Source organism: Artibeus jamaicensis, unplaced genomic scaffold (genome assembly GCF_021234435.1).
Source record: "Artibeus jamaicensis isolate MK-2021 breed Jamaican fruit bat unplaced genomic scaffold, CSHL_Jam_final contig_1539, whole genome shotgun sequence".
Classification (NCBI taxonomy): Eukaryota; Metazoa; Chordata; class Mammalia; order Chiroptera; family Phyllostomidae; genus Artibeus; species Artibeus jamaicensis.
The window spans coordinates 607,482-635,223 of record NW_026521299.1 but is presented as its reverse complement, the minus strand read 5'-3'; the positions used below and the strand labels follow the sequence as shown (position 1 = coordinate 635,223).

The 27,742-nt window shown below is 58.3% G+C and overlaps 1 protein-coding gene across 2 annotated transcripts in view; it reads left to right on the top strand.

Annotated features, from left to right (window-relative positions):
• Positions 1-596: 596 nt before the first annotated feature.
• Positions 597-27,742, top strand: part of GRM4 (glutamate metabotropic receptor 4) — a 92,897-nt gene continuing 65,751 nt past the window's right edge. For both annotated transcript variants that reach the window (XM_053669332.1, XM_053669336.1), the window contains exon 1: positions 597-1,441. In XM_053669332.1, the coding sequence (XP_053525307.1) occupies positions 923-1,441 (519 nt within the window). In that variant the 5' untranslated portion in view covers positions 597-922. The remainder of the gene's footprint in view (positions 1,442-27,742) is intronic.

The window sequence follows — 27,742 nt, the reverse complement described above, 5'->3', positions numbered from 1 at the left end:
GATTCCTTCTCTGGGGGCCTTGTCAGCCTTCCTGTCTGAGTCCCCAAGACACCTAGGTGTCCCTGGTTCCAGAGCTGAAAGCTTCGAAGCTGGGTGCTAGGCGATGTTCTCCTGGTCACTGCCTGTGTGACTTGGGCAAAATGCCCTCCTGCTCTGGGCCTCAGTCTCTTCATCTCTCAAACGGGGTTGGGCCCAGTGGGGCTGCTTTCTTCTCCTTCATGTGGATGAGTGTTGAGGAAGCACCCCTTCCTCCCAAGCCAGTCCAGGCTGTCCTCTGAGGAGCGTGCCCTCTGATGCCCAGGCTTCTGATGGCAGTGGGTACAGGCCTTAAGAAATGTTCAAACGTGACCCAGTTTCTGCCTTAAGCTCTCCTGTTTGGACCTGGGTTGAGCAGCACCGGGAGGAAATGAAGATGAGATTTGTGGAGTCTTTGGCGATAACCTCCAGCGTCTCCTCTCAGGCTCCTGATGAGAGATCAGAATAGCTAATGTCTTCTTTGGGCTTCTGTTTGATTCTCTCTCTCTCTTTCTCTCCCTTCTAAGGTTGGTAGGAGGGGAGCATTGGAGCCATTTCCTCTTTGATGCCAAGGTACGCCAAGCTAGGAGCACGCTGCTCTTCTCACAGTCACCCACCAAGAGCAGGCCTGCAGGACGTGGGGACCGAGATCACAGCTTTGTTTGTTCGTCGTGGCCATCCCCTGCCACCTGCGGGCATGGCCTCTGCCAGCACCTGAGCACTGCCCGAGCCGCAAGGAGCACCAGCATGGTTTACCCCCTTGGCAGCCCTCAGCTGTCCCACCGCTGAAGCTGTCCTGGAGAGGCTTGTGGGGGTTGCTCCGCCCATGCTCACCCCGGCCGTGGGTCCAGCGGCCTGCCAGGGCTAGGAGTGGGCCTGCCCTTCATGGATCTCTAGGGATTTCGAGATGCCTGGGAAGAGAGGCTGGGGCTGGTGGTGGGCCCGCCTGCCCTTTTGCCTCCTCCTCAGTCTTTATGGGCCTTGGGTGCCTTCCTCTCTGGGGAAGCCCAAGGGCCACCCCCACATGAATTCTATCCGCATAGATGGGGATATCACTCTGGGGGGCCTGTTCCCGGTGCACGGCCGGGGCTCGGAGGGCAAGGCCTGTGGAGAACTGAAGAAGGAAAAGGGCATCCACCGGCTGGAGGCCATGCTCTTTGCTCTGGACCGCATCAACAACGACCCGGACCTGCTGCCCAACATCACTCTGGGCGCCCGCATTCTGGACACCTGCTCGCGGGACACCCACGCCCTCGAGCAGTCACTGACCTTTGTGCAGGCGCTCATTGAGAAGGACGGCACGGAGGTCCGCTGTGGCAGTGGCGGCCCACCCATCATCACCAAACCGGAGCGCGTGGTGGGCGTCATCGGGGCTTCAGGGAGCTCGGTCTCCATCATGGTGGCCAACATCCTTCGTCTCTTCAAGGTTAGTGCTTGCTGGTCGGCCCCAGAGGGGTCCTTCTGCCAACATGGTGCCGGGCCTGGCCAGCTCCTTGCTTCTCTTCCTTATTCCAAGAGGGAAGAGATTTTGTGTGTGTGTTTTTTTTTAAGATTTTATTTATTTATCTTTAGAGGGGAAGGGGGGAAGGAGAGAGGGAGAGAAACATCAATGTATGGTTGCCCTTTGCGGGTCCCCTGTTGGGAACTGGCCTGCTGGGAACTGGCCTGCTGGGAACTGGCCTGCAACCCAGGCATGTGCCCTGACTGGGAATCGAACCGCGATCCTGTGGTTTGCAGGCCCGTGCTCAGTCCGTAGCCAGGTGTTTTTGTTTTTTTACATTCATTGATTCTAGAGGGAGAGGGAGAGAGAGAAACATCGATTCGTTGTTCCACTTATCCGTGCCCCATCAGTTCATTCCAGCATGTGCCCTGACCGGGATCAAACGTGCAACCTTGGTGTGTCAGGACAATGCTCCAACTAACTGGGCTACCGGGCCAGGGCTTCCTGGAAGTAGTTTCTGAAAGTCTGGGGCCTGTGCTCTGCAGAGTTCAGGCGGAGCGGAGCAGAGGTGGGGAAGGAAGGTGGGGCGGGGGCAGGACCCGGCTGTGTGCTGCTGGCCGTGGTGCTGAAACAGCACCGCCGACGGCTGCTCCTCGATCAGTTCCACTTCTGCGGGGAATTCTGAAAGAGTCAGGCAAGGAGGAGCTGGTGAACAGGGGGAGGAGGAGGTATGTAGGCCGATGTAGGAAAAGACAGACGGATAGAAAGGTAAATAGAGTAAGAGACAGACAGATAGACAGAATGGAAATATGAATGTTTCCAGGGAGAAAAAGTAAGACTTTTGTTTTGACATTGTTTTCGAGTAATTGCAGTTCCCAAGAAAGATACGTTTTTTCTTTTGGGTTACTGCGGAAACCCCGCGTGTCCCTCCTGCACTGCCCCGAGATTCCAGTTAGAGACGTTCTGATTTTCTCTGTGGGCATTGGGCCACTGGGCCCACAGAGGATGGAGATGAGGACGGAAAAGAGCCTGGGGCGAGCAGGCGGTCGCTGTTTCTGTGCCCTGGGCCCTGAACCAAGCTGCCTTACTCATTTCCTTTCTCCGCCCTTTCTCCTCGCGCACCTTTCTCCCTTTCCTTCTGGAATCACTCCCTGCTCCCTCCCTGCAGCCTCCCTTCCTCTCTTCCTGGGGCAGGAGCTGCTGATTTGCAATTCAATTGGAGCCGAGTGCTTCGCTAAGCTGCTAAAGCAACTGAAAGCTACTGGGTAGAGAGAAAAACATTACAAGCATTTTACCCATAATTATGTGCCTGCTCCTGTCTCGGAGCCTCCTTGTTTGCTCTGTGTTTGTGTGTGCAATGAGAGAGAGGGAGAGAGGGAGGCACAGAGGGAGCCTTTGGGTCCCTCCTTCACCCTGGTGTCCGGTTCTCAGCCCCTGCATTTGGCCCCTCAGTCTCCAGAGTGAGGGATTGGACTGGGGGGCCGTTAGCCCCTTGCAGGGTGGGGAGTGCTGAGCCCAGAGCCTTATCCCCTGGACCCTCTCAGCAACCCCCTCCCATCCCACCTGTGTCAGCACTGTGTATGTGTGGGGGCAGCTGAAGTGGGGAAGCGCGGCGCAGAAGGTCTCTGTGGGGGTGGGGCAGGTGGAAAGAAAGGGGGCTGGAGTTGTCCGTCACTGCACTGCACGGGGTGGGGTGAGAACTTGGCCGTGGGCTGGGGCGGGCTCCACACACCATGTGGTTCTTGCCTTTGTGCCTTTTTCCTGGAGTGTTGGTTTTACTCAATGAGATGATAAAGATGAAAAAATTTTAATTTGAGAATGAATGGATGCGTTATGAAGAACGCAAAACAAAGATGAAGGAAGTAGGAGCCTTGAAGGGAACTTTGCCTTTGCCGAGGACAGTCCGAACAGTCCCCGGGGAGCTGTGTTTGGGCCCTTCCTTTGGGGATGGTGTGGGAATGGCAGTCCAGTCCAGTCCTGCCACCCGTTCAGTTCTACAGTGAGTCTTAGAGCCCCAGAGAGGGTGGGGGCGGGCCTTGGCCGTCCCAGCCGGGGCCTAGTGATGGCCCGGGTTGCCGGTCATCGGCAGCCTGCCTGCCGTGGAGGCGAGAGGGGGCCGTCTAGCAGAGGGGGCAGTCCCTGGACTCCTTGTCACCCTATCTGGGAGGGGCACAGGACCCTCCCCCTCCAGACCAGAATGTGGCTGGGGCTGCGCAGAAAGGTGGTTTAGCGGCCTGTTTGGGCCCTTGGGGCCCTGACATTAGTGAGGGCCCCTCACACCACCCCCCAGAGGGGAGCCAGTGCCCGCCTTGGGGGAGGTGGGAAAGATCAGAGGGGCCAGAGGTGTCACTGAGCGCACACCTCAGTGTTAGGCCTTAAGGTGTGTTCTTGAAAACTTGGGTATTTTGGGGTAAGGAGGTGCCCGTGTCCCACACCGGGTGGTCTCTGACTTCTGTGCTCTTCCCAGGATTGGGAAGGTCTTGGGTGGGTTGAGGGGTCTGGGGCTGAAGTGCCTCACCTGCCAGGGGCTCCCAGGTGCTCCTTCTCTGCACCAGGTCCTGATCCTGGCTGAGGCCTCGGTCTGTGCCTCCTCAGATTACAGAGAGAGCAGTGGGTTGGGGGTGGGGGCCGTGTGTCCCCGGCTGCACGGGGAGAAGGAATGGGGGACAGCAGGGATGGGTGGGGCAGGAGCGGGGAGAGGGGAGAGAGCCAGAAGCAGGCTGGGCGATGTGGTCTGCGTCCCCGGCCCCTTTTCACAGTGTCAGTGTTCCCGGCTGGCGGCAGGAAGCCTCCTCAATAATTAAACTGATTGTGAGAGGCTGAAACCAGAGGCCAAATGAGAAACGTAAAAGCCACTTAGAGGCAAAAAGGTTGAACTTGGGGAAGGAGGTCAGGAGGAGCCTCAGGCTGGAGCGGGTGAGGGAGCTGCCCTGTCCGGTGTCCGTCTGGGGGCAGCACAGTGGCCCCGGCCTGGCTCCTGCTCCCGCCAAGGGGAAGGTGTTCGCAGGGCCTGCTGGGAACTCCTTCCAGGGGCTATGATCACAGCTCTCCTTCCTCCAAGAGGTGAGTTTTCTGTGCACAGCTTGGAGAAGCCCTCCGGCTTTGGGGGCCCTAGGGGTAGTTTGCTGCTTAGAGAATGCTAATGGGGTGCAGTCAGGGTGAGGTTGTGAACAGAACTCACATCTGGCAGAACGGAAGGGGCCAGCTCCCCGTCCTGCGGATGTAGAGAGCGCACCCTGATGAGGCGACAGGACGGGGCTGAGGTGGAAGTCAGACCCCTTGCTTCAGACCTGCCTCCTTGCAGACGCCCGCCCAAGTGCACTGGGTTGGAAGTGGGACTGGGTCCCAGACCTTCACTGGGGATCAGGGGCCTGCGAGGTCACGGGTCCGACAGCGTATCTTCCTTATTTCTCTGCTCCTACCCTTTCCGTCACCCTTATTTTGGCTCTATTCTCCAAGGAGGAGGGATATCGATGGATGTAAGAAATACCATTTGAGGCGATCCTAAACCCAGGAGGTGTGGCCTGTACAATGCTGTGTTGTGGGGAAAGCCCAGCTTCTGGAGCTGGTCAGGCCTGGGTTTGAATCTCAGCTCTGCCAGAGTTACCTCACCATAGCCACTGACATATCAGTCACATTATAGTGTGAACCAGTGGCAACTTTTCATGAGAGCAACCATTGTTGAGGGGAGAAGGAACATCCTATGTGCCCTGGAGGGGGGTCTTGTCAAATCCCGGACCTGTAAGTGCCCAGAGGATCCAGAAATTGTCCATCGAGTCACTTGGTCATTTTACAGTGCAGAAGGAAACCGGGGCCTGGAGGAGGGGAGTGACAGGTGTGCTGGCTAAGAACTTGGACGCTGCAGCCAGACAGCCTTTGCCACCTTGGCAAAATGTTTAGTCTGTCCGTGCCTCAGTTTTCTTGTTTATAAAATGGGAATGATAAATGGTCTCTTAGACCAGGTGTGGGAATTAAGAGTTAATGCCCACAAAAGGCCTAGTGCAGTACCTGGCACATAGTCAGCCCACAGGAAATGTCACTGCGTACAGCTTGTAGCTGAGCCCGAAGTCAGCATGAGAGACTCGTCCATGTGGACGAGGCTGGAGCGGGTGGGCAGAGACAGACGGTGACCTTTGAGGCTGATCCTGGAGAGGCCCCACCATCTGCCGGGTCTCCTGTGTCTCCCCGCAGAGTGTTGAGACCGAGAAGCCAACCTAACTTTTGGATAATGAGAGTTTTCTTGCTGTCACAACAGTGGGGGTGGGAAGGAGTGGGGTGGAGTGGAGGGAGGGCATGAAGGGCAGGCAGGAAAGAGCATGGGTGGGACACCAGCCAGCGGGAGGGCAGGTGCCCCAGCCTCCCAGGAGAGGCGCTGGAATGCTGGTGATGGAGGGTAGCCCCAGCGCACGGCCCCCGCCTGGCTGTGTGAGTTCCCTTGTCCCTCGTGGGGCCATGAGTGCTGGGAGAGCTGCCTGCCTGGTGCTGGGCTTGTGTGCTCCTCAGCGCCTCGCCCAGGGCTCCTGGGAGGGGGGCTTTGTGGCTTCGCTAACACCTATACCCTGTTGAGGATGTGGGTTTTGTGTCCTCAAAGTATTTTGACTGCACAACTAAGATAAACTTCGGAGGGAGTCAGACAGTCTTCCACAGCCTGGCCATCTGCCTGGAAGACAGTCTGTCCTCTTAGCACCCAGGACCAAAACACGCGGCAGCATTCTGACCACCCTCTTTCCACCTTCAGCAAGCCCTGCAGCGGCCTCTCAGCCTGCGTCGCGGTGGCGCCGGGGCTCTCACGCTCCCGCCGGCCCAGTCTCACCCAGGCCACTCCCTGGGCCTCCCCGGGGGCCTGCCTCCGCGGCCAGACTGTCGCTCGGCAGGCAGCGCGGTCTTTCTAAAAGCCACTTCAGATCTGCTCACCCTTCTGCTTAAACTCTTTATTCACGACCCGTTGCTGTTGGATTAAAATACAACCCCCTGGCCCCATGCCTGTCTGAGGGGTCTGGGGCCCCCTGCGGCCCGAGTGCGCCTTTGGTCTGTCCTGGTGCCTGGCTGTGTTTTTTGTGCCAGCTGGTGACAGCACACTCTTTTCCACCCCAGGGCCTGTGAACTTGCTGTCCCCTCTGTCTGGAATGTTCTCTCCCACTCTTTGAGGCTGGATTCTTGTTACATAATGGGCTTTCTTCAGAGAACCCCCCGCCCCGCCCCTGTGCCCAGTGTGTGGTTGTGTTCACATTTGTGTTTCTGTTTGGGGTGGGCTCTCCCTCCAGCCTGTGGTCTGACTTTGTGTGGCCCAAGGGCTAAGAATGGTCTTTGTGTTTTAAATGTTTGCAAAAAAATCAAAAGCATCATACAACGCCATGACACAGGAAAATCTGTGATATTCCGATTACAGTGTCCATACAGTGCTGCGGCCGCCCGGCCATGCCTGTCCAGTACATATGGTCTCATTCTGCTCTCAAGCCACGGCCTTGGCGCCGAGCGGGCGAGACAGAGGCCACTGGTGGACCTCTGCTAGACTGTAGGCGGAGCCTCTAGGACCCCAAATTGATACCAGGCCCACTGCCCAGGAAATCTTGGCCAGATGGACTCGTGGTAAATGAGGCATCTGCCACCTGCATGTCCCTCAAAACTCTGTGGCAACGGCAGGGTAGCCACGGTCTGAGAGCCCTGTGTCTGCTCCCGGCTGTGGGAGTGAGCACGGCAGGGCCCACCTTACCATTGGGTCAAACCAGTGCCCACCAGCGCCCACCTAACTGGGACCCTTACGCTGAGTCCTGACAACAAGCCCAGGGCAGGTGCATGATGCAATCTGCATTCTATGTGTGGAGAACGGAGGCACAGAGGTGTTGAGCGACTTGTGCGGGTCCCACAGCCGGTAAGAGGTGGGGCTGGTATACGAACCCCGGCTGTCTGGCCGTGAGCCCTCCCTTCTCACCACACCGCTCTCCCATGTCTTGGCCATCAGATAGGCTTGGGTTTGAGATCTGACCTAGTGCTCACGGTGTGGCCTTTCTGAGCCTCAGTTCACTCAACTGCAAAAAGGCTCACTGGGCAGAAACAAAAACACGCTCAAAGCCTTTAGTAGGTGCTGGGGGCGCAGGTCTCACTGGAACGGGCTTGGTGGGCCTTGGCAGGTGTCCACCTTTGGGCGTCTCTGGGCCACACTGGAAGAAGAAGAGTTGTCTTGGGCCAAACATTAAAAACACAAACACTAACGAAAATGATGAGCAAAAAAAAAAGGTATTAAGTAAATGTACGATTTTGCATTGCGCTGCACTCAGCCGTCCTGGGCCTCGGGTTGGACACCCGGCCAGTGTGGCGCTGTGCTGGGCCTCTGAGGGCGGGGGAAGGAGTGGCGGAGGGGTCGGAAATGGGTCTCGCGGAGGGGGACCACCGGGGGCTGCGCTCCCAGCGTGGGGGCCACACAGCCCCCCTCTGATTTTACAGGGACTCTCTTCCCCTGAGCCCAGGTGTGGGTGTCCCTCGGTGGTGGCAGGCGTCGGGGGAGGGGGCCTCCAGACCCGGTCAGGTGGGTTTTGAACAGACAGGAGAGAGGGAGGTGGTGGTGGGGGGAATGTGGCGTTGGGGAGCAGCCCCTGTGGAGCCTGGGGCCCCTAGATGGCCCCCTGCCACTTCTCCTGTGCCCTTGGCTGGGGCCAGGGGTGGGGCCGCTGGGGTAGAAGCGCCATCGTGCCCGGGGCTGTCAAGGCCGGGGCTCATCACAGCCACCTGGGGAATGTTCCACTCCTGGGCCTCAGAGGTGACGAGACCCGGGGGCTGGATCTGTATTTGGGCACTGGCTGGGAGGCCCTGCTGGCCGGGGGACCAGACGCTGTGAGTTCTCCTCAGGACCCCAGTGTTCCTGTCCCAGCTGGCTGTTCCCCGGAGTGCCCCCCACCCGCTGTTCAGGCCTCTCAAGCCCCCTTCCTTCGAGGTGTGCCCCGTCTTCAGAACCTCTCCCAGCACGAGAACGGGTAGCGAGGGAGTAGAAGCGGGAGGAGGTCAGCTCAGGACGGACTGGCAAATGGGCTCATTGCTGTGGAATTAAAAGGAGGGAGTAGAGGCCTTTGGGGGAGACATGCCCTAGAGGGAGGCCTGGTGGGCTCTTAGAGACCAGGCTGGAGCCGACAGGCCCCTGGGCGGGGGTGCACTACATTGTGGACGGGCCGAGGTGGGGCTGAGTCCAGAGAGGCTCAAGTTCGTAATGGCTGGCTTCCGGCTGTCACTGGACTGTCTGGACCTTGGTTTGCCCATCTGTGAACATTTACTCATTTGTTCATTTATTCTCCCATCTGAATCGAGCATCTCTGGGATGGGACTCGGTGGTTTTCCCTGTGGCCACACGCTGGGGTCACCTGGAGAGTTTTATTGGTCCCAGTGCTGAGTCCCACCCCAGGGGTTCAGGTGGAATTGGCTTGAGATGGGCCTGGACTCCCCACGTGATGCCCATGTGCAAGCCCGGTGGACAGCCACCACCCCAAGCAGGACACAAACCAGGTGGAAGCCTTGGTGGGGTTCCGTGTTTGAGGGGGAAGGCGGGTGCCGAGCAGGTACAACACATAAACACCTGCAGAACAAAGTAGGGAAGCGGCTAGAGAGCCGTGCGGAGCCGAGGTGCTGATTCAGATGGATGGTCCAGGTGGACTTTGGAAGAGGGCATGTTTGTTGATCAACTTGAATAGAGCGAAGGGGTTGCCCTTTGGATACCTGGAGGAAGACTGTTCCGGATGGAACAGCAAGTACAAAGGCCCTGGGGTTGGGGTGTGCTTGGTTGTTGACTTGACCCAGAAGCTCAAGAGGAAGGACCTAGATAGCTCTGGGAGCGGGAAGAGGGGGAGCAAAGGGTCTCCAAAATCCATATGCTGCTCCTTCTTATTACAAAGGGTATTGTGGAAAGAGGGTCACCAGGGTTCCAGGGACCTTTGGCAAGTCACTGGGCCTCTTAGGACTTTAGTTTCCTCACCTGTAAAATAGGCAAGTGGACCCTGGATGGTCCTTGTGAAGCCACAGAGGTGATGGAGGAGGAGCCACAGGGCAGGGCCTGACTGGGTGGCATGCTCTTCCCCTCGGTTCCCACCTTGCTGGCTCCCCCTGACCGAGGCCCCCCTGTGCCTCTTCCGGCTCCTCCCCCTCCACTTCCCTGCTGAGGATGAACAGAGTCGGGTCCTGGGGACACGAGCGAGGCAGGGCCAGCAGGGCCAGTGCTCAGAGCAGTGGCCGACACGGGCCCTGGGATTGGATGGTCTGGGTTTATCCCCCTGCTCTGCCATTTGTTACCTGGGAGGCGCTTCTTTGTGCCTCAGTTTCCTTGTGTGTAAAATGGGGAGCCCTGTAGCATGCACCACAGAGGGCACTGAGGACCAGCTGAGGGTTATATGGAAAGGGTTCAGGGCTCTGCCTGGCATGGAGACTGTGGCTGTCTGCCCTGCGCTTGCTCAGCGTGGTGGGCAGCCTAGAGCACTGGCTCTGGAGGCAGCCATGCAGTTGGTAGCTCGGACCCCAGTCCCGGGTCACTGGGCCTCTCTGGACCTCACTCGCCTCATCTGTAAGATGGGCAGGTGTTTCTCAGGTGTGGCAGTAGAATGGAATCGTGGGGAGCTGGCAGTATGGTGGGCATACAGTGGGACTCAGTAAGGGTAGTCTTCATGTCCTGCTGCTGGAGTACCCGAGGGGACCTCGGAGGTGTGGTCTCTGAGCCATGCAGGTGGGGAGCTTGGCAGTGTGGAAGGGCAGCTCTCTGGCTTTTGGCAGAGGGACGGCTCTGGTGGGTTTCTCCGAGTTCCCCTGTGTGATGGTCCCGGGGTCCTCCTGAGCACACTGTTGGGTGCGGTGGGTGGTAGGGCCAATCTCTGGCTTCCCGCTTGAGGGAGGGCTGTGGGCCCCCTAACCAGAAGCCTTTTGTAGCTCAGGGACCTGACTTCTGGGCCTGGCTCTCCTGCCAGCTCTCTGTGGGACCCTGGCCGAGCTGGCTGTCTTCCCTGGGGGACGAGGGCATTGGGCGGGAAGGCTCTGACCCCACTCTGGCCGGTGGCCATCCTGCAGAAGGGGCCCTGCGCTCACTGCCAGTGCCGGGCCTGCCGTGGTACTGCCACAGCTGCCGGGGGCCTTTCCAGTCACCTCTGCGCTGCACTTCCTGACTGTGTTCCCTGCCCTCCCAAACCTGCCTCGGAGCCAGGCCCTGGCTCCGCCTTCCTCCTGGCAGCCTCTCCCGGTGTCTTGTGCACAGAGTAGGCCTCCTCCTTCAGCCTGACTCAAAATCCAAGACTTGCCTGCCCTGTAAAGGCCCAAGTGATGCCGGGGTACTTGTGGGTCTCCCCAGAGTCTGTGACCATGTCAGGGGCAGAATTGGGCTGGACCCCTCTTGTCATGCCCCTCTCAGTGGTGCCTGGCTTGAAGACAGACAGACAGACAAATAGATCAGGGAGTCCGAGGAGCGGTGCCTGCGGCAGTGGTGGCCCCCACCATCCGGAGGGTGGGCTAAGCGCCTCTCCCTCCCCCGTCCAGCCCTGAAGGAACCGTGTGCTTTTCAGTTTCCTCCCAGTTTATTAAACCGGCATTTTTATGACCCAGACATGTCGGAAATGAAAAGCAGGCAAATTCTACTTGTCATTCCAATTGACCTTTATGCTTGCCGTTGGCCTGGGGGCCTGCGCTGGTGAGGTGAGGAGATGCAGGCCCAGGCCTCCATCCTTGCTCCTCTCGGCAGTCAGGGGTCACGGCCAGAGGTCACGGCTAGCTAAAGCTACTGTGCTGTGTGGGGGGGAGCAGGGACGCCCTTCTCTGACTCCCTTTCTCTGTGCGTCCGTCCCAGCCCCTGCCTCAGCTGACCAGTGGCTTTCTCTGTGTTCCCGGATGCCCCCCCCCACCACGTTGTGCTGCTCCTCCCAGCCCCTTTCCCACTCTGTCTGCTCTGCCCGGGCCTCTCTCTGGGTGACACCGGGCAGCCTCCTCCCGGGCCAGTGTTAAGGCCAGCAGGCAGGAGCAGATGATGGCCTGTCCCCGGCCAGGTGCCCAGCCCTGTGCCCATGCTGGCCACCCTCCTGCCTCACTCCTGGTCATGACCGTGGGCATCTCAGTACTGAGCACTACCTAGTGGACACCCAGCCCACCCAGGCCCCCCTTCCCTGACTCGGCTGACCCCACAGAGCTCCAGAAACCCCCCTGGAGCGTGTGCCTGACTGGGCAAGTCTTGCTGCTGCTCTGAGCCCTGCTCTGCCTGCCTCTGAGTGAGGCTGGCTCGGCTGACTTCCGAGGGCTGCGGGGGACCAGGCCGTTTCGGGCACGAACCTGTTTCAGAAAGGGGGATTCCTGGCTCTGCCACCTACTGACCTGTGACCTTGGGGGGCAGGTCACGTAACCTCTCTGAGCCCAGTTCACAGATCCGTAAAATGGGGAGGGTGGTTGTGTTACACGGGACAGTGTCAAGTTACAGCACAGGGCCTAGTGCGGGGCAGCTGCTCCAGGAGCAGCGGCTGTGGTGAAGTGTGCTGTGTGTGAGAAGAGCACTCGGGTCCCTTCTCTTTAATCCCCTCACTCTGGACCCGAGTCCTCCCCGTGCTCCAGTTTCTCCCCGAGGTCTGTGGAGCGATGCCGCAGAGTGGCAGGGGGTGGGGCACGAAGCTCCGCCCCGCTCCGCCCAGCCTCCCCCCTGGCCTGCAGGTACAGTGAGGGTGCAGCCTGGCTTTGGGGAGGCTGCAGGCCCGGCCTGCTCTCCTGTGTCCCCAGGGGCCAAGGAGGGATTTAAAACTCCTCACAGCTGACATCTCCTGAAGGGAGGGAGAGCCACCCTGTCCTGAATGGCTCTCTGACTTCGGCACTGACCCCTGCTGCTCCAACCCCGGGGACTGGCTTTAGGGGAGAGGGCAGGCAGCAGTAACCTCTGCCAGGGCCGTGGGCAGGGGCTTCCCTTCCCTTCCACACCCAGAGCCCCTCCCCCCTTCCAGCTCAGCTTCTGGAAGCTGCTGGGGAATGCAGGGTGGCCTCCGGTGAGGCTGAAAGAGGGCAGACAACCCTCAGAAGGCGTGAGTTCCGGGTGGGAGCTATTCCGGGCGAGTTATGGGAGGGGCCTGTGCGGGGCCTGTGCGGGGCCTGCGGGAGGGCGTGCGTGGAGCCGGCCCGCGGCTCTCCCAGCTGTGCCTTTATGGGATCAAAGGTGAGTGGCGCCTGCAGTGCGGCTCTGGCAGGGCCCGGCTTCTCTCATGTATTTTAGGAACAAACTGTTTCAAGCATAGGAAACATTATACAGAATAATATGATAAACTGCTCTGTGCCCACCACTAGGCTTGGCCAGGTATTCATATTTTGCCCTAATTTTGTGTCAAAGTTTGTTTTCATTTTAAGAAAGAAAACATTACAAATACAATCAGAGGCCCCCACTAGGCAGCCACGCCCTGTTCTCGGGCGTTGCTTCTGGTCCTTTAATTCCTGCGCACTTGAAAATACATGTCTCTCCCCACAGGTCATCTGGGCTGTGCGCGTTTTAAGCTTGATAAAGACAGAGCACACAGCGCAGTGTGCGTTCAGTAGCTCGCTCAGGGTCACTTTGCGGTGTGGTTTTGTCCCTCTTCCTTGCCCTGTGGCTTCACCTCTCGACCGCAGCAGCGCCCCGTGCGCCCCCTGTTCCTTGAGTGCGGTTGCCTGGGCACGTTCCGTGATGATCTCTCTGGTGTCACCCATGTTGCTGTGTGACCGTCCCTGCCCACGCCTCCTCGTGCTCTCGGGGACTTTTGGGTCACACCCAGGAGTGGGGTTGCAGAGTTGAGGGGAGGAATAAGCCTCCAGGACTTTTCCAGAGGCTGCTGTGTACTTGGCAGGGGTCTCTACACCCACCTCCCCATCGCCCCCTGCCCTAGCGGGTTGTTAGAACAGGTTTTCAGGGGATGCCTGGGCCTAAGCCAGCCCTGCTAAGGAGACCCTTGGAGGGTGGAGTCTCATTTCTTAGAGCTCTGGGCAACTGTTGGACCAGCATTTGCGGGTTCCCCTTGCATCTCTGTCTGCACTCACCGTGTGACTTTGCGTCCACGGCCAGCTCTTTCTGAGCTAGGTGCCCTCCTTTGGGAAACGGGGATGGTAGGGATGGCGAGGACTCAGGCCGGCTGGCCCTCTGCTCCCTGCGGGGTGGCCGGTGCTTTTTCAGGGCACTGCAGCCCGGCCGGGCTCCGTGCCCCTCCACTGGTCTGTGGAGTTACGCTCGTATTCATTGTTTGGCTCAACAGTCGTCACACACCCCCATTTGCACAGGCCACGCTGTGCTGTAGACGTGCAGCGTGTGGGCCCAGGGCCCCTCTCGGAAGGCGGTTGAAATTGAAAGGGCAGCAGTCCGTGTCAGTGAGGTGCGTGCTCTGGTGGGGGTGGGGGAGCAGCCCTGGGGGTGTGTCAGAGGGGCCTCTTCGCCAGCGTGGGGTGGGTGTATCAGGGAAGGCTTCCTCTCAGAGGACAGCTAGTTGCGAGTCTGTGGCCAGTGTGTGACTAGCTAGGTGGGGCGCCACACTGGCTGGCAGGGGCCAGGGGAGGGCATTTCAGGTGGGAGGGAATGGTGAATCTAGGGGCCTGACGGTGGCAGAGAGCCCCGCGTGCCCTTTGGGTGGGCTCTGTCCCAGGGCTGCTGGGGCTCCGGTGAGGGCAGGAGCCTGGGACTGACCCCGGAGTCACCTCCCCGCAGCCATCACTCTGTCTGCTCAGCCTCAGGTTGCAGCTGGAGGGGCTGATGGGAAACCTGAAGTGTGAGGAAATGTTAAGTACCTTCTAAGTGCAGTACTTTGATTATTTTAAATTGCTTAAGTGGTTTCTAAGATAGTCCTAAGTGTCCCAGTGACACAGACACAAAAATCAATTAGGAAAGTACAACAAACCAGCCAGAGGGAAGTAGCCCCTCACCTGCCTTCCCTCCTCTCACATCCACCTTGGCCTGGCCAGTCAGCCTGGACCCTCCTCCCACTGCCGCTCCTGGCCTTGGGTCCTGGTTGCTCTCCAAAGCATTTCAGGCCTGGGTAAGGGGGTCGGGTACGGGGAGGAGAGAGGCGTGGGGGGCACCTGAGGTCCCCTTTAAACATGCTTCTCTGTCCTGAATGAGCCTTTCATCCAGAGGCCCCGGGGGAGTTGGAGCCCCCAAAGCATGGTTTTCTTTTCAATTACAGCATTCTTATCTGAACCCACGGCACATCCCTGAGTGTCTTCAAAGGAACCACAGGACACGCGTCCCGGCCTGGCCATGGAAACAGCACTGCTCCCTGTGTCCCCTCCCTCCCTGTGTCCCCTCCCTCCCTCCCTGTGTCCCCTCCCTCCCTGTGTCCTCTCCCTCCCTCCCTGTGTCCCCCTCCCTCCCTGTGTCCTCTCCCTCCCTGTGTCCCCTCCCTCCCTCCCTGTGTCCCCCTCCCTCCCTGTGTCCCCCCCCCCCCCATGTGCTCTGTTCCAAGGAGCTCTGGGGCCTGAGCACAGGGTGCTGGTGTTGCACACTCGGGAGCACGCTTCGTCCAGTGTTTTGGGGGAATGTTGCAAACCCATTTTTACACTTCTGCACATCTGCTTGGTGACCTCACACAGGGCCCTTGGGGATTGCTCTCTCTCAGTGAGGAAGGACTTTGTATGGCCATATAGCATCCCTGCTTGTCCCCGAGGGACACTTAGGTGGTTCCAGATCTTGTGATTGCACCAACAGAGACACGATGGGTGACCGTGCACACTGGCCGCTCTGCCCGTCTCTGTGAGGTAAATTCCAACACACAGTGCTGGGTCAGAGGGCAAGTGTGTTTGTAATTTCTTGCCCTCCTTCCAGCAAGGGGTGAGGGCTGGACTCTCGGGGTTCCGTGGCAGTGCCTCCACCCCCGCTGCCAGCAGGGGCTCGCTGGGTCCGGCATCAGTTCCCCGAGGAGCGCCCTGCGCTCGCGCCCCCTCCCAGCGTTTGCTCCCACTGTTTTCTCCGCCGGGCATGCCCCCCCTTCCCTTCTAACCAGCCTCGGACCGGGCGCGGTCATTTAGACCATCCGCTCCTCAGTGCTCCCTCCGACAAAATGCATCCAGACCAAACTTTACTGGGGACTTTTAGAGGGCAGCGAGGACGCTTTCCCACTTCCTGGAGGGCCTTTGACCTGTTCTGTTGAGGGGCTTGAATCTATGCTTGTTTCCATGTTCGGCATGGCCTTAAGCATCTGGGAGTCTGCTGCCTCGCTTCTCCTGCCCGAGGTGCACGGTGAGGTGAGAGATGGAAAGGCGCGTCACCTGGGGCACATCGTGCATGTTTATTATATTAATTTTGTATAATTCACAAAGCTCCTTTGGAAAGACGTGGCTCCTCCCCTCACTGCAGCCCCACCCATTCTTCCCCGCTTTCCGGTCCAGCCTCAGACCTCTTCCTGGTCTGGGACCTCCCGCCGCGCCGGCCCTTCCCTGCCTCTGACCCCGGCTCCTCCTCGTCATCAGCCCTGGCACTGAGCTTCCGCGTCCTCTAGTCTCCCTGTTGAGAGAGAAAGAGAGAGCGAGCAAGCCTGAGCTTAGGGACTGTGTCGTTCATTCGTTTTGTGGGTCCTCGTAGAATCCAGAGGGATGAGTCAAAATATATTTTTAACCGAGGGCTGTCAATGTGGAAAAAACACACAAGTCTATTCCTAACAGAAATCGGGCTCAGAACCTACTGGAAATTGGGCAGCAGGTACCGATTCATCGCTGGACGTTTCCCTATTTTGTGAGAGGCCAGGTGAGCAGGTTTCGTTCCAGTTTGTACAGCTGTGTCCCATTCTTAGCAGCTCTGACAGGGCCACAGGCCCTGGTACAGAACTGGAAACAGGACTCAGGGGTCAGTCCCAACAGCTCACAGTTCAGTCTTTCGTGGTCACCTCTCTCCCACAGAGCGGTAGGACAGATGCCCTATTTTACAGGCGAGGACACTGAGTCCTGGAGAAGCTGATGTGGGGGAGGCCACCGAGCACTTAGCTTCAGAGCTGAGCTTCGAACCAGCACCCCTGCCACCCAGCCCAGTGCCCAGCCCCTTCCACGCTGGACGTCCCGGCAGGCGGTCCCAGCAGGTCCTTTCAGGGCAGCAGCCCTTCCTTACTGCAGGAGCACGTGGGTGGCGCTGAGGGTGACCGCAGGCTGCAGCTGAGTTGGTCCTCCCTCCACCCCATGGGGCAGGGGACGGCCAGCCTTGGGTCCTTGTGTGTGGACGTGGCCCAATGTCCCCTGACTTTGTCCTGCTGGTGCTGCCATAAAAGCTGACCTGTCCATTGTAGATCTGGGAGATACAGAAGAACATGAAGAGCAAAGGAAATTTGCCCCTCGTCTCACCACCCAGAGTGACCCCCTTGATGTGTTTGTGTATTTTCTTCTAGCTCTTCCTCTGTGCAATTTGCGAACTGGACGTCATGACACCCATGTGATCTGTAGCCAGTTTTTGTCCCCCAGACTGCAGCAGGGAGCGTTTTCCAACACCCTTAAGCAGCCTCTGAAACATGGTACTTAGTGGCTGTGCAGCCCCCCACCTGGGGCGCCACCCTCTCTGATGCGTCACCTCTCACAGGGGCTGCTTCCTCGCGGTGTCTGCAGATCTAGCAGGCTCCTTCTCCGTGAGGAGATGACAGGAAGGCTGGGTGCTGGGTGTGGGAAGCAGGAGGTGGGAGGGCCCTTCTTAATTGGGGAAGTTATCCTGAGAGAGGCAGGTGCTCAGGTGAGCTCCCAGAGACAGCAGTGGGAAGGTGGACATGGCAGGTGGCGTGTAGGAGGCAGAACCAGGTGCCCTTGGCAGTGCAGTGGGTGTGGGGTGTGGGACTGGAGAGATGTGCTCAGCTGAACTGCAGGCGTGGGGCTGAGGGACTGTGGCTTCCGTTTATTCCTGCCCAGGATAAAAGCCCCTAGAGCCCTGGAAACTACTTAGGGTTTCGATCCAGAGTGGTGGCTGAGGGAGGGGGTGGGCAGGGGTCAGGCTGGCAGGGATGGCGGTGACCTCACCTGTACTGTTTTCTGTGGACAGGTGGGAAGCTGGCAGGAGGGGCCAGGGAGAAGGAGGCAGAGGCCCCGGGGCTCCCAGGGTGGCACTGCCTCAGCTGCCCGTGTCTCCTGCTCCCACCTGGCCCCTCCCTCCAGCCCCTGCCACTTCTGCTGCAGTGCCCCAAGGCCACTCCCCACCCCTGATGTCCAGGCTGCCAGTCACTTCCAGAGATGTTCCCTCTTCCCCTGAACAAGTTCTGTCCACCTCTCTACATTAAAAGAATTGAAGGATATACCCAGTAAAGTGTTTGCATTTCGGGTGCACCACTTGGCAAGCCTTTATAAATGCATATACCTGTATGAGCATGAAGACAGGGGACATTTTTAGTCCCCTAGAATGTTCCCTGGAGCCCCTCCTTGTCAACACCCCCTCCCTCCGGGGCTTCTCAGGAGCCTGACTTCTTTTTTTAAAAATATATTTTATCGATTATGCCATTACAGTTGTCCTATTTCCCCCTTCATTCCCCTCCACCCTGCACACCCCCTCCCCCACCATTCCCCCCCTTTTGTTTATGTCCACGTGTCACAGGTTCTTTAGATTCTATATGTCCCATACTATTCTTGCTCCCCATCTATTTTCTATCTACTGTCTATGCTACTTGTTTTCTGTACCTTCTCCCCCCTTCTCCTCCTTTCACTCCCCTGTTGCTAACCCTCCATGTGATCTTCATTTCTATGGTTCTGCTCCTGATCTAGTTGTCCTCTTAGTTTGCTTTCCTTTTAGGTGTGGTTGTTAATAACTGTGAGTTTGCTGTCCTTTCACTGTTCATCTTTTTTATCTTCTTTTTCTTAGGTAAGTCCCTTTAACATTTCATATAATAAGGGCTTGGTGATGATGAACTCCTTGAATTTGACCTTATCTGAGAAGCACTTTATCTGCCCTTCCATTCTAAATGAAAGCTTTGCTGGATAGAGCAATCTTGGATGTAGGTCTTTAGATTTCATGACTTGGAATACTTCTTTCCAGCCCCTTCTTGCCTGTAAGGTCTCTTTTGAGAAATCAGCTGACGGTCTGATGGGAACTCCTTTGTAGGTGACTGTCCCCTTATCTCTAGCTGCTTCTAGGAGTCTCTCCTTCATTTTAATCTTGGCTAATGTAATTATGATGTGCCTTGGTGTGTTCCTTCTTGGGTCCAACTTCATTGGGACTCTCTGAGCTTCCTGGATATCCTGGAAGTCTATTTCCTTTGCCAGATTGGGGAAGTTCTCCTTTATGATTTGTTCAAAGAAGTTTTCTACTTGTTGCTCTTCCTCTTCCCCTTCTGGTACCCCTATAATTCGGATGTTGGAACATTTAAAGATGTCCTGAAGGTTCCTAAGCCTCTCCTCATTTTTTTGAATTCTTATTTCTTCATTCTTTTCTGTTTGGTCATTTTTTCCTTCCTTCTGGTCCACTCCCTTGATTTGAGTCCCAGTTTCCTTTCCATCACTCTTGGTTTCCTGTGCATTTGCATTCATTTCAATTAGTTTAGCCTTCATTTGTTCCTCTAATTTGTGACTAAAATCAACCAGTTCTGTGAGCATCCTGATCACCAGTGTTTTGAACTGTGCATCTGATAGGTTGGCTATTTCTTGGTCGCTTAGAGTTATCGGCTCTGGGGCTCTGAGTTCTTCTTGAGCCATAATGTTTTGGTCTGTTCTTGCCTGTTATGTATGAGGAGTGGAGCCTTAGGTGTTCACCAGGGCAGGGCAACTCAGTTGCTGGGTTGTAATGCTGTATGTGGGGGCGGGGTCAAAGAGGGGCAATAGCGGTCCCCTCTGCTGCTTCCTGCCTCTGGGGCCTGCGTGGTCTGTCTCACTGCTCGCTCCTTCGCCTGATTTATCTGCGTGCAAATGTGTGACCGTGGTCAGCCTGCCGCCTTGCGCTCTCACTGGGTCTGCCCATTGCAACCCCACGCCTGGGATCCCCCAATCGCTGCCCAAGGCTGGGTCTGTCTGGCGGAGTTTTCCTGTGCAACCCCGGTCTGCCAGCTGTTGGCTCTGCTCCTCTTACTGGCCTGGCTGAAGGGTTTGTTGTTGTCGGACTTCTGTATAGTTCAATTTTCTGTGTTTTGGTTGTGTTTTTGTTACTAAAACTTTGTTGTCTTTAAACTCGGTTGTGCGAGGAGGCACAGTGTTTCCACCTACGCCTCTATCTTGGCTGGAAGTAGGAGCCTGACTTCTGTGTAACGGCATAGAGTGGTTTTGCCTGGTTCTGAGTTTCAGATGAACAGAAATCATGTGGTCAGTCTTTTGTGTCTGGCTCCTTTCAGTCATGTTGTCTGTGAGATTCATCCCTGTGGTAGGTTTTATTGGTAATTTGTTCTTTTTCATTGTTCTATAATATTCTATTGCGGTTGTTCACATAGCTTATCACTTGTCCATCCCTTCTGCTGCTGGGCACTGGAGCTGAACCCAGGGTTTTGCTATAATGAATAAAGCCACTCTGAACATTCATGTACCTGCCTTTCAGTGGACAGATGCTCATTTCATGTAAATATGCACAGGGTCGCCAGCTCATAGGCTGCATGAGTGATTAGCTTCAGCAGGCACTGCCAAACACTTCCCCAGAGGTATCATGACATCTCGCCATGCTGTTTTGCTTTGGAAATTCCACCTGTGCTTCCAGGTGCATCCTGAATGCCCGCCTCGCCTTGTCCTGCTGGAGAGCAACACTGGTCACTCGGTGTTAACTCTGCAAGGTGGCACCTCTCTTCTTTGTCGCTCTAGCTGCTGGCCTGTGACACTCAGTAAGACAGACGACTGAGTCCGTGTGCCTGGCCCTGTGTCACGAGCCTCCCACAGCTTATCCAGTGTAAGTCGCCGGCTGTAGGCGGGGAGGCCGGGGCTCGTCCAGACGGCAGCAGAGGCCCGCAGCGCTGCCTGTCGCAGTCTGTGTGCATGCCACAGTTCTCCGTGGCATGTGTTTGGAACTTCTTGCTCTTTTTCAGCTCGCCTACTTTGATTTTACTCGGCCTCATATTCCAGTCCGGGGGTTGTCGAATTAAATCTCATGGGTGACCTAGTTAGCTGGGACCAGCCTGCTCCTGAAAGAGCTGTCAGCTCTTTCTTCATGCTGAGTCTGTGCCCCGGAACTGGGGGTTTCCAGGCTGGGGTGGGGGTGGGTGGCCGCAGAAACCCACCCGTGCGGAATGGAAGCCCTCTTCTGCATTGGCCCACACTTGTACCTCATTTTATTGAATACTTTTTCCAGGTTCCCTTCATTGATGGTGACAGTTCCCGGAGGTCACAGCCTGGCTGTCATCATTTGCATTTTTCCAGGGCCAAAATTGGCGCCCACGGAGGTGGTGCCATGTGCCTGAGTTTGTCACGGAGCCTGGAGAGGAGCCAGGTTGCGCACCCAACCCTGCCTTCCTGCATGCGCTGTGAAGTGTTCCGTGGGGGCGGGGGCTGGGAGCTGGTGGAGGACTGACGTTAGGCTGAAAATCCAGCAAGCCTTGTCCCAGGGCCGCTCTGGGAAGCTGGAAAGGCTCTTTTAGTTATCGATTTGCTAAATGGTCTTTTAGAGCCCAGAAAGCTCTGCCGGGTGTCTCTGGGCAGCCTCTGGGATGATGCTACCCGCGGATCCCTCGAGGCCCGGGGGCCGCTGTCCACGGTGCTGAAACAACCTCGCTGTTGGGAGGAAGGGAGGGGCAGCGGTGTTGGCCTTGGGGGCACTTACGGGTCCCCAGGAGGTGCTCTCCTGCCAGTCTTGGTGGCAGCCAGGCATGTGGCTGGGCAGACGGTGCGGGTGCCTTGATATTTAAACTGCAGCCTGGAGAGAGACGGTTGCTCTCTCTTCTGTGCTGACAGTGTACTGAATCAATAATTAAGTGGTAGCTGCGCCGTGCCATGCCAGCCCCCCTTACTGTGGGGGTGGCCACATGTGCGCTCACATGTGTGAGCTTCTGGGTGGGTCGGAGCTACTGTTGTGGGCTGCTGGGTGGACGAGAGGCGGTGCATTGCCGTCCTGACAGCGCCCTGGCCACCTCTCAGCCCCCGTGAGTCAGTTTCCTCCTGGGCAGCCCCTGAGGAGACATTAGTGGAATGTGGGACCAGCTTCTCCTGTGTGCTGTGATTAAGTGGCACTTAAAGCTCCATTTGTCCTCAGACCAGCCTGAAAAGCCAGCAACTTGGAGGAAAGGCCCCTCTTCGTGGGCACTCTCCTTGGGCTGTGTCTGAACTGGTTGCATTCGATTCAGCAAATCTGGAGCTCCAAGTTCGTATGAGACACCAGAGCAGGTGGTGGGGACAGGAGCGACTGCCAGAGGGAATAAATCTGGGTTCTCTTGGATGGGAAGGTATGACGTGTGTGATTTGTCACAGCCTAATTTGGCGTTGGGGTTGGGGGCTGTGGTGGAGGTACAGGTGAGGGGCTGTTGGGGCTCAGAGGAGGGAGAGGACAGTTCTGACGGGGCATGCACGGGTGGCTGTCTGGAGGTAGATGGGTGGGGTCCTGCAGGCAGCGGGGGAGCCAGGCCAGTGCTCCAAGTGGAGAGGGCCAGGCCTGTGGCCAGACCTTGAGGTATGTCTGGTGTGGGTGCAGCAGGGCTGTGGCATGGGGAGGGTCGGTTGGTGACTCAGTGGAGACGCAGCGGGGGTGGATGGGGAGGCTTAGGCCAAGGATGGGGACTTGATCCTGCAGGATGGGGGCCTGGTCAGATTGGGGGTTAGAAATATTCCTCTGGGTGTGGAGTGGAGGGTTGGCTGCAGGCCGAGGCCTGAGGCGGAGAGTGATTAGGAGACAGATGGAATACTTCAGACTGGAAGTGTTGGTGGCCCAGATGATGGCCTGAAGCATTTTGCTGTTCGTTTCTTCATTCATCAGTCAAATACTCAGGGAATCAGATGTTGGGCTGGGTTTGGAATACAGCAGTGAACCAAAGCCCAGCCCTTGCCCACGTGGAGCCCACTTCCTAGAGGGGAGAAGACAGGAACGAGAGGAGCAGTGGTTTGAGAAGGTGCCGAGGAGGAAACCGGCCCCGGGTCGGGGGCTTCGAGAGTGAGAGGGGGGAAGGTCTCCTTTACATAAGGACCTCAGGGAAGGGGCATTCGAATAGACACAGGCAAGCAAGGAGGGCAGCCTGGAGGCCGAGTGGCGCAGGGCAGCCGGTGCGAAGGCCCTGCAGCAGGAGTCTCCTTGGCTGTCAGAGGAGCGGCCGGACACAGTCAGAGGGGAGGACTCCCGGACCCCAGGGCAGTTTGGCCGTTCACTCCAGGTGTGATGGGCAGCGTTGGGGGGTTTTAACCAGAGTGACAGGATCAGATCTGTGGTTTAAAAGGTGCGCTCGCTGCTCTGTGTAGGCTCAATTGGTAGTATTGTCAGTGGCTCCTGTGGGCATTGCGAAGTTTTAGTAAAAACCCTCCCCTCCCCTCCCTCCCCTCCCCTCCCCTCCCCTCCCCTCCCCTCCCTCCCCTCCCCTCCCCTCCCCTCCCTCCCCTCCCCTCCCCTCCCCTCCCCTCCCCTCCCCCTCCCCTCCCCTCCCCTCCCCCCCCTCCCCTCCCTCCCCTCCCTCCTTCCCTCCTCTTTGTTCCCTTTCCTTTCCTCTCCTCTCCCATTCTCCCAGGGGGGCAATCAACCCGCAGCCCTCTCTCCCTCCTCCACAGTAGCCCCTGAAGAGGCTTCCAGGTGGCAGTTTGGCAGAGCTCTGCCCTTCTCCGCCCCTGCCTGGGACCCTCACCACTGCTGCCTGGGTCTTGTGCAGCGCCCCCTGGTGTGCCTCAGCTTTCCTCACCCAAGAGGCGAGCATCCCGACAGTGTCTCTTAAATGGGAGTTTGTATGTAAAGGCCGGAAGTGGGAGGCAGCTGTCATTACAGTTTTCAAAGCCAGAGGGAAGGCCAAAGGGGATGGTTGAGGGGGCACCCTGGGAGTGGTCACTTAGAAACCTGTGACCTCCAAAGGTGGCCCTGCTGAAACATGAATGGAGTCAGGCTGTCCCAGGGAAGAGAGCTTTGGGGAGGCCGATGCCCAGTGAACTGCCGGAGGGTGTGGGGCGCCTCCTTCGCCTGGGGGTGGAGCGGCCACCCTGGTGCTAGTGCACGGGGTGGGGGGGGTGGAGAGAGGAGTCTGGTGTCTTTCCTCCGCTTCCCTGTGTCCCTCCAGCACCTCTCACTGAGAGGCTGGGGCCAGGATGGTGTTTCCAGCTGGGACCTGCTGCGGGCACTCAGATGTCCTCGTTTGGGGGGTGCTCATCCTCCCCACCTTCCACACCCAGGCCTCTCTGCCCCACAAAGACACCGGTGAGCCCCCTGCCCCGGTTGCTAAGGCCCAAACGCAGGAGCCTCCTTCCTCTGTCCCGCCTCGAGAGGGTGGTTGAGTCCACCGCTCGCTCTTCGTGGTCTCGGCAGAGAGCTGGCAGTGAGGCCCAGCTGGGAGCGCGCCAGCCGGGGGCTCCGTCAGGAACCGTCCTCCAGGCGCAGCTTATAGAGCTGTGAGCAGGCAGACGCTGGCTCCCCCGAGGGATGGGGGGACAGAAAGAAAAGGCCTGTTTAATTTAGTTCTGTGTTTTCTCACTTGTTGGATAAATAACCTTCATTAAGATGGAAGGTGGGGGGATGGACAGGGAGAAGTTTGATTAACTTCGAGCTGGTTTCTCATTTGTTAATTTTCTCCCAGTTCAGCAGGATTATTAAAACAAATTACAGACCCTGCCTTCTCCTCCCGGGGCTGGAGAGAGGGTTGGCGCACAGGGACGACCCTGCCTCCCACCCTCACTACAGTTGTTTACAGGTGCGACTTGGGGTTTTGTGGGCAGGCCTCCCCACCTCAGGTCTCTGGGCAAGGCCCTTGTTCCATGTTGGGGGTCCCTGCAGCCTCATGAAAAATTCAGACAGCTAGGAAGTACAGCAGGGGTGTGCTGGCCAGGACACCCTCCCCTCAGCAGTGCCCTGGAATGAGGGACAGGCCTGTGCACTGCAGCTCCCTCCTGCGCTGTCCAAGGGAGCGGGACTGGGGAGCCTGGGGAGCTGGCTCGGAACCTCTGGGCCGCCCCGAGCTGCTGCCTCAGGCCCCTGAACCCCCACTCCCCCAGCCCATCAGCTCTCGCCCACCTCAAGCTCTGCAGAAAAACTGCCCCCGGCCAGGTGTTAATGGGGGATAGCAGGTCAGCACTTTCCAGCAGTGAGGAGTCCCAGCTGCTGACAGACAGCCGGGCAGAGTGCTGGCATTCTAGCGGTTATGAACATTCTTTTGTCTCCCTAAACGCACTGTGAACGCAGCCCCTCCGCAGTCCCAAGGGAACGTGTGTGTGTGCACCGACAGGTGTGTTTGCCGCCATGAGCCACTGTGAGTGTCACGTGCTCGTGTGTCCAGGAACCTCTGTGTGGGCCTCCTGGGCGCGGGGCCCTCTGTGGGCGTGTGTCCCTGAGTGTGGGGCCGGCGTCTCAAGTGTCCCGAGCACATGCGTGTGCTTGTGCCCACCTGTCTCAGAGCACATGGTGTTGAAGTGTATCTGTGTGGTTCAGGGGCACCTCTCTGCGTGCGTGTGTGCTTAGGTGTATGTGGAGTGGCTGTGGTGAGCACTTGAGTGTGTTTGCGTGCGAGGGCCGCGTGTCAGCCTTTCTGGGATGTCCCTGTGGCACACCATGGGTGCAGGGCCTTTGGTTTGGGGGCCGACTGAGCCCACCTGTTCCTGCCATAGCTGGGTTCCTACGTTTGTGCTTCCTCCTCCCTGGCCGCTGCTGCCATCGGCCGATACTGTGGAGCATGAGATTGGATTATCTGGAGCTGACACCTGGCCTTGGCAGCCTGAGGGTGACCGTGGGGAGACCTGTCTCTGCTCTGCTCCTTGCCGCCTGTGGGCTCAGGATGCTGCTGGAGACAGGCCATTTCCTGTGGGCCTCTACCTCTCCACACCCCCCGGCCCACCCTGGGGGACCTTCCTGTTGTCACCCCATCTCCAGGCCTGAGCTGGGCAAAGGAGAGCTGCCAGGCAGGACAGATGGCCCTGCAGCCTGGGCCGGGGGAGGGGCACCATCGTGACCCCTGATGCCCAGCTGTGGGGGCTCCACCGGCTGTTCGAGGCTCCAGTCCTGCCGGGCGCAGCTGAGAGGCTGAGCCTGACACTGACATGAAGGGATATGTGTTGTATAAAGTTGGGGTGAAAGGGCCCCGGGTCAGGGGCCAGGAAGTGGGGTGGAGCTGCCTTAGTTGTTCTGTTCTGTGACAGCCCCTCTGAAGAGGTGACGTTTGATCAGGGACAGAATGGTATGAAAGAACACGCTTTGTGGGGAAAGCCAGCCAGGCAGACCAAGTGCGCAGGCTGTGAGGGGGCCCAGGCTTCGGGGCTTGGGGACTGCTTAAGGAGCGTCATGTGCCCCGGGCTGTGGCCTGGGCTGTGGCCTGGGGGAGGTGATGAGCAGAGGTCAGTGAGGCAGCAGGCCCACCCAGGGATGGGCTTTCCTTCAAAGTGGGGAGGGTTTGGGGCGGGCACGTGAGTGGCCAGACTCATGGGCTCGGGTTTTAAGTGGCGGTCTGGCCTTGGTGTGTCCGCTGTGTCCCTGCACGTCCATGTGTGCCCAGGAGCAGACCTGGATCACCGAGTGCAGGAGGACAGGCCCGATGCCAGGGGGTGTAGATGGGAAGGGGTGTCAGCACGGAGGGGAGTCGCGGGGCCTTGCAGGGCCCTCAGCTGTGGGCGCAGGCTGGGCCTCTGCGGCTCCCGAGGGCAGAGCTGGAAGCACAGAAGCGCGTGGAAGTGGCAGGGAGGGAGATTGCTGCTCAGAGCTCTGGAGAGCCTGCAGACACGTCAGCTGGGACGTCCCCGCGCCTGAGTGGCGAGGTGCGAGGTGCCACAGGAGGAGGCAGCCGAGGCCGAGCCCCTGTCAGGGGTGCCGTCCGGGTGCTCCCGCCTCCTCATCTAGAGTCTCTGGTCAAAGGCACCTTCTTCCAGGGGACGTGGGTGTGTTTCGGCGGGAATTCACTTTGCCCCGGTGATGGGGGTTTGGACCCTGAGGCCGATGTGGGGAGATGTTCTGGGGCCTGGGGCGGAGCTTCAGGCCCCTCCCGACTGACCCTGCAGGTGGCCGCCATCTGCCGGCACCTAGTGAGGACTCGGCTGCGTCTGGGGTGCTGGGTGGCCAGATGCCGCTCCAGGCTCTGCTGCCACAGGCTGCCCGGTAGGACCTGCTGCCTGGGACAGAGCTTTGCTGGCCCTCAGGCTTTTATGGAGGTTCTGGGACAGGGGCCTGGGGGGTGGGACAGGGTGGAAGGGGCCAAGACCCACCGAGGCTTCCCTCTGAAAGTGCCAGCTTAGATCGCCAGTCGCTGGAAACTGGAAGCATTGGGCTGGTCCAGGGACAGCTTGTGGGCATCTGCTGGCCGTCTCCTCCCAGACGTGCTGGCAGCCGTTGCCACGGGCTCACACAGAGGCCAGGCAGCAGGAAAGGGTCTCTGCCTCAGGTGTCAGTGGGCCCGGGTCTCAGCCACCAGCTGGGTGACTGAGCATGGGCGATTTCGCTCTGAGTCCTCGCCTGTAAAACGTGGAGGATGGTATCTACTTGGAAGGTCATCAGGAGTAAATTAGGGGAGGCAGTGGGGAAAGCGCTGTCACAGGTCGGTCCGCAGCAGGCGTTTTCCTGGGAGGTGGCCTCGGGACGCACCAGTGGAGAAGTGGGAAAACTAGGGAGCTTTAAGGAGCAGACCACCCGGTGGGTGATGGGCCCAAGCCCTTGGGGACTGTGGGGTCTGTGTAGAACAGGTCTCGGTGTTGGGTGGGGACTGCCTGTCCCCTGCCATGTCCCAACACCTGGCACACTGCGGGCGGGGGCAGTGGTCGCTGAGCTGAATCGAACTTGGAGGTTCCGGCAGAAGGGGGCAAGAAGTAGGAGGGCCTGGGCGGAGACCCTCGCCGACCCCTAGCCGCCGTCCTTCAGGAGAAGCTGGGCCCTTTCTGGAGGGAGGCCACATTTCTGGGCTGAGAAGCTCAGAAGCAGCCACCACGGAGCTGGAGGTGAGTCAGTCCAACCCGTGTTCCCACAGGGAGGCAGCAGCAGGCAGGGCTCAGCTGTGGAGGTTCAAATCCCGGCTTGGCCACTTATCTCTGGGCAAAGTACTTCAACTTCTCCGGACTCCGGTTCCCTCACCGTAAAGTGGGCTAAATGATGGCATGTGCCTGTGTGTGCCAGGCTTCTGCTGAGGACAGAGTGGGTTAGTGCGTAAGCAGTGCTCACTCAGATCCGCCTGGGCTGTACAGTAAGTGCTCAGTAAGATAGGCTACTGTCGTGTATACTTATTGTTGTGGGTACCAGACGGGAAACTTGGGGTGTGGGAAGGAGGAGGGTGTAGACCCTCCCTCAGGCTCTCGCAGCCCTCGTTCTCTTCTTCCCAGCAC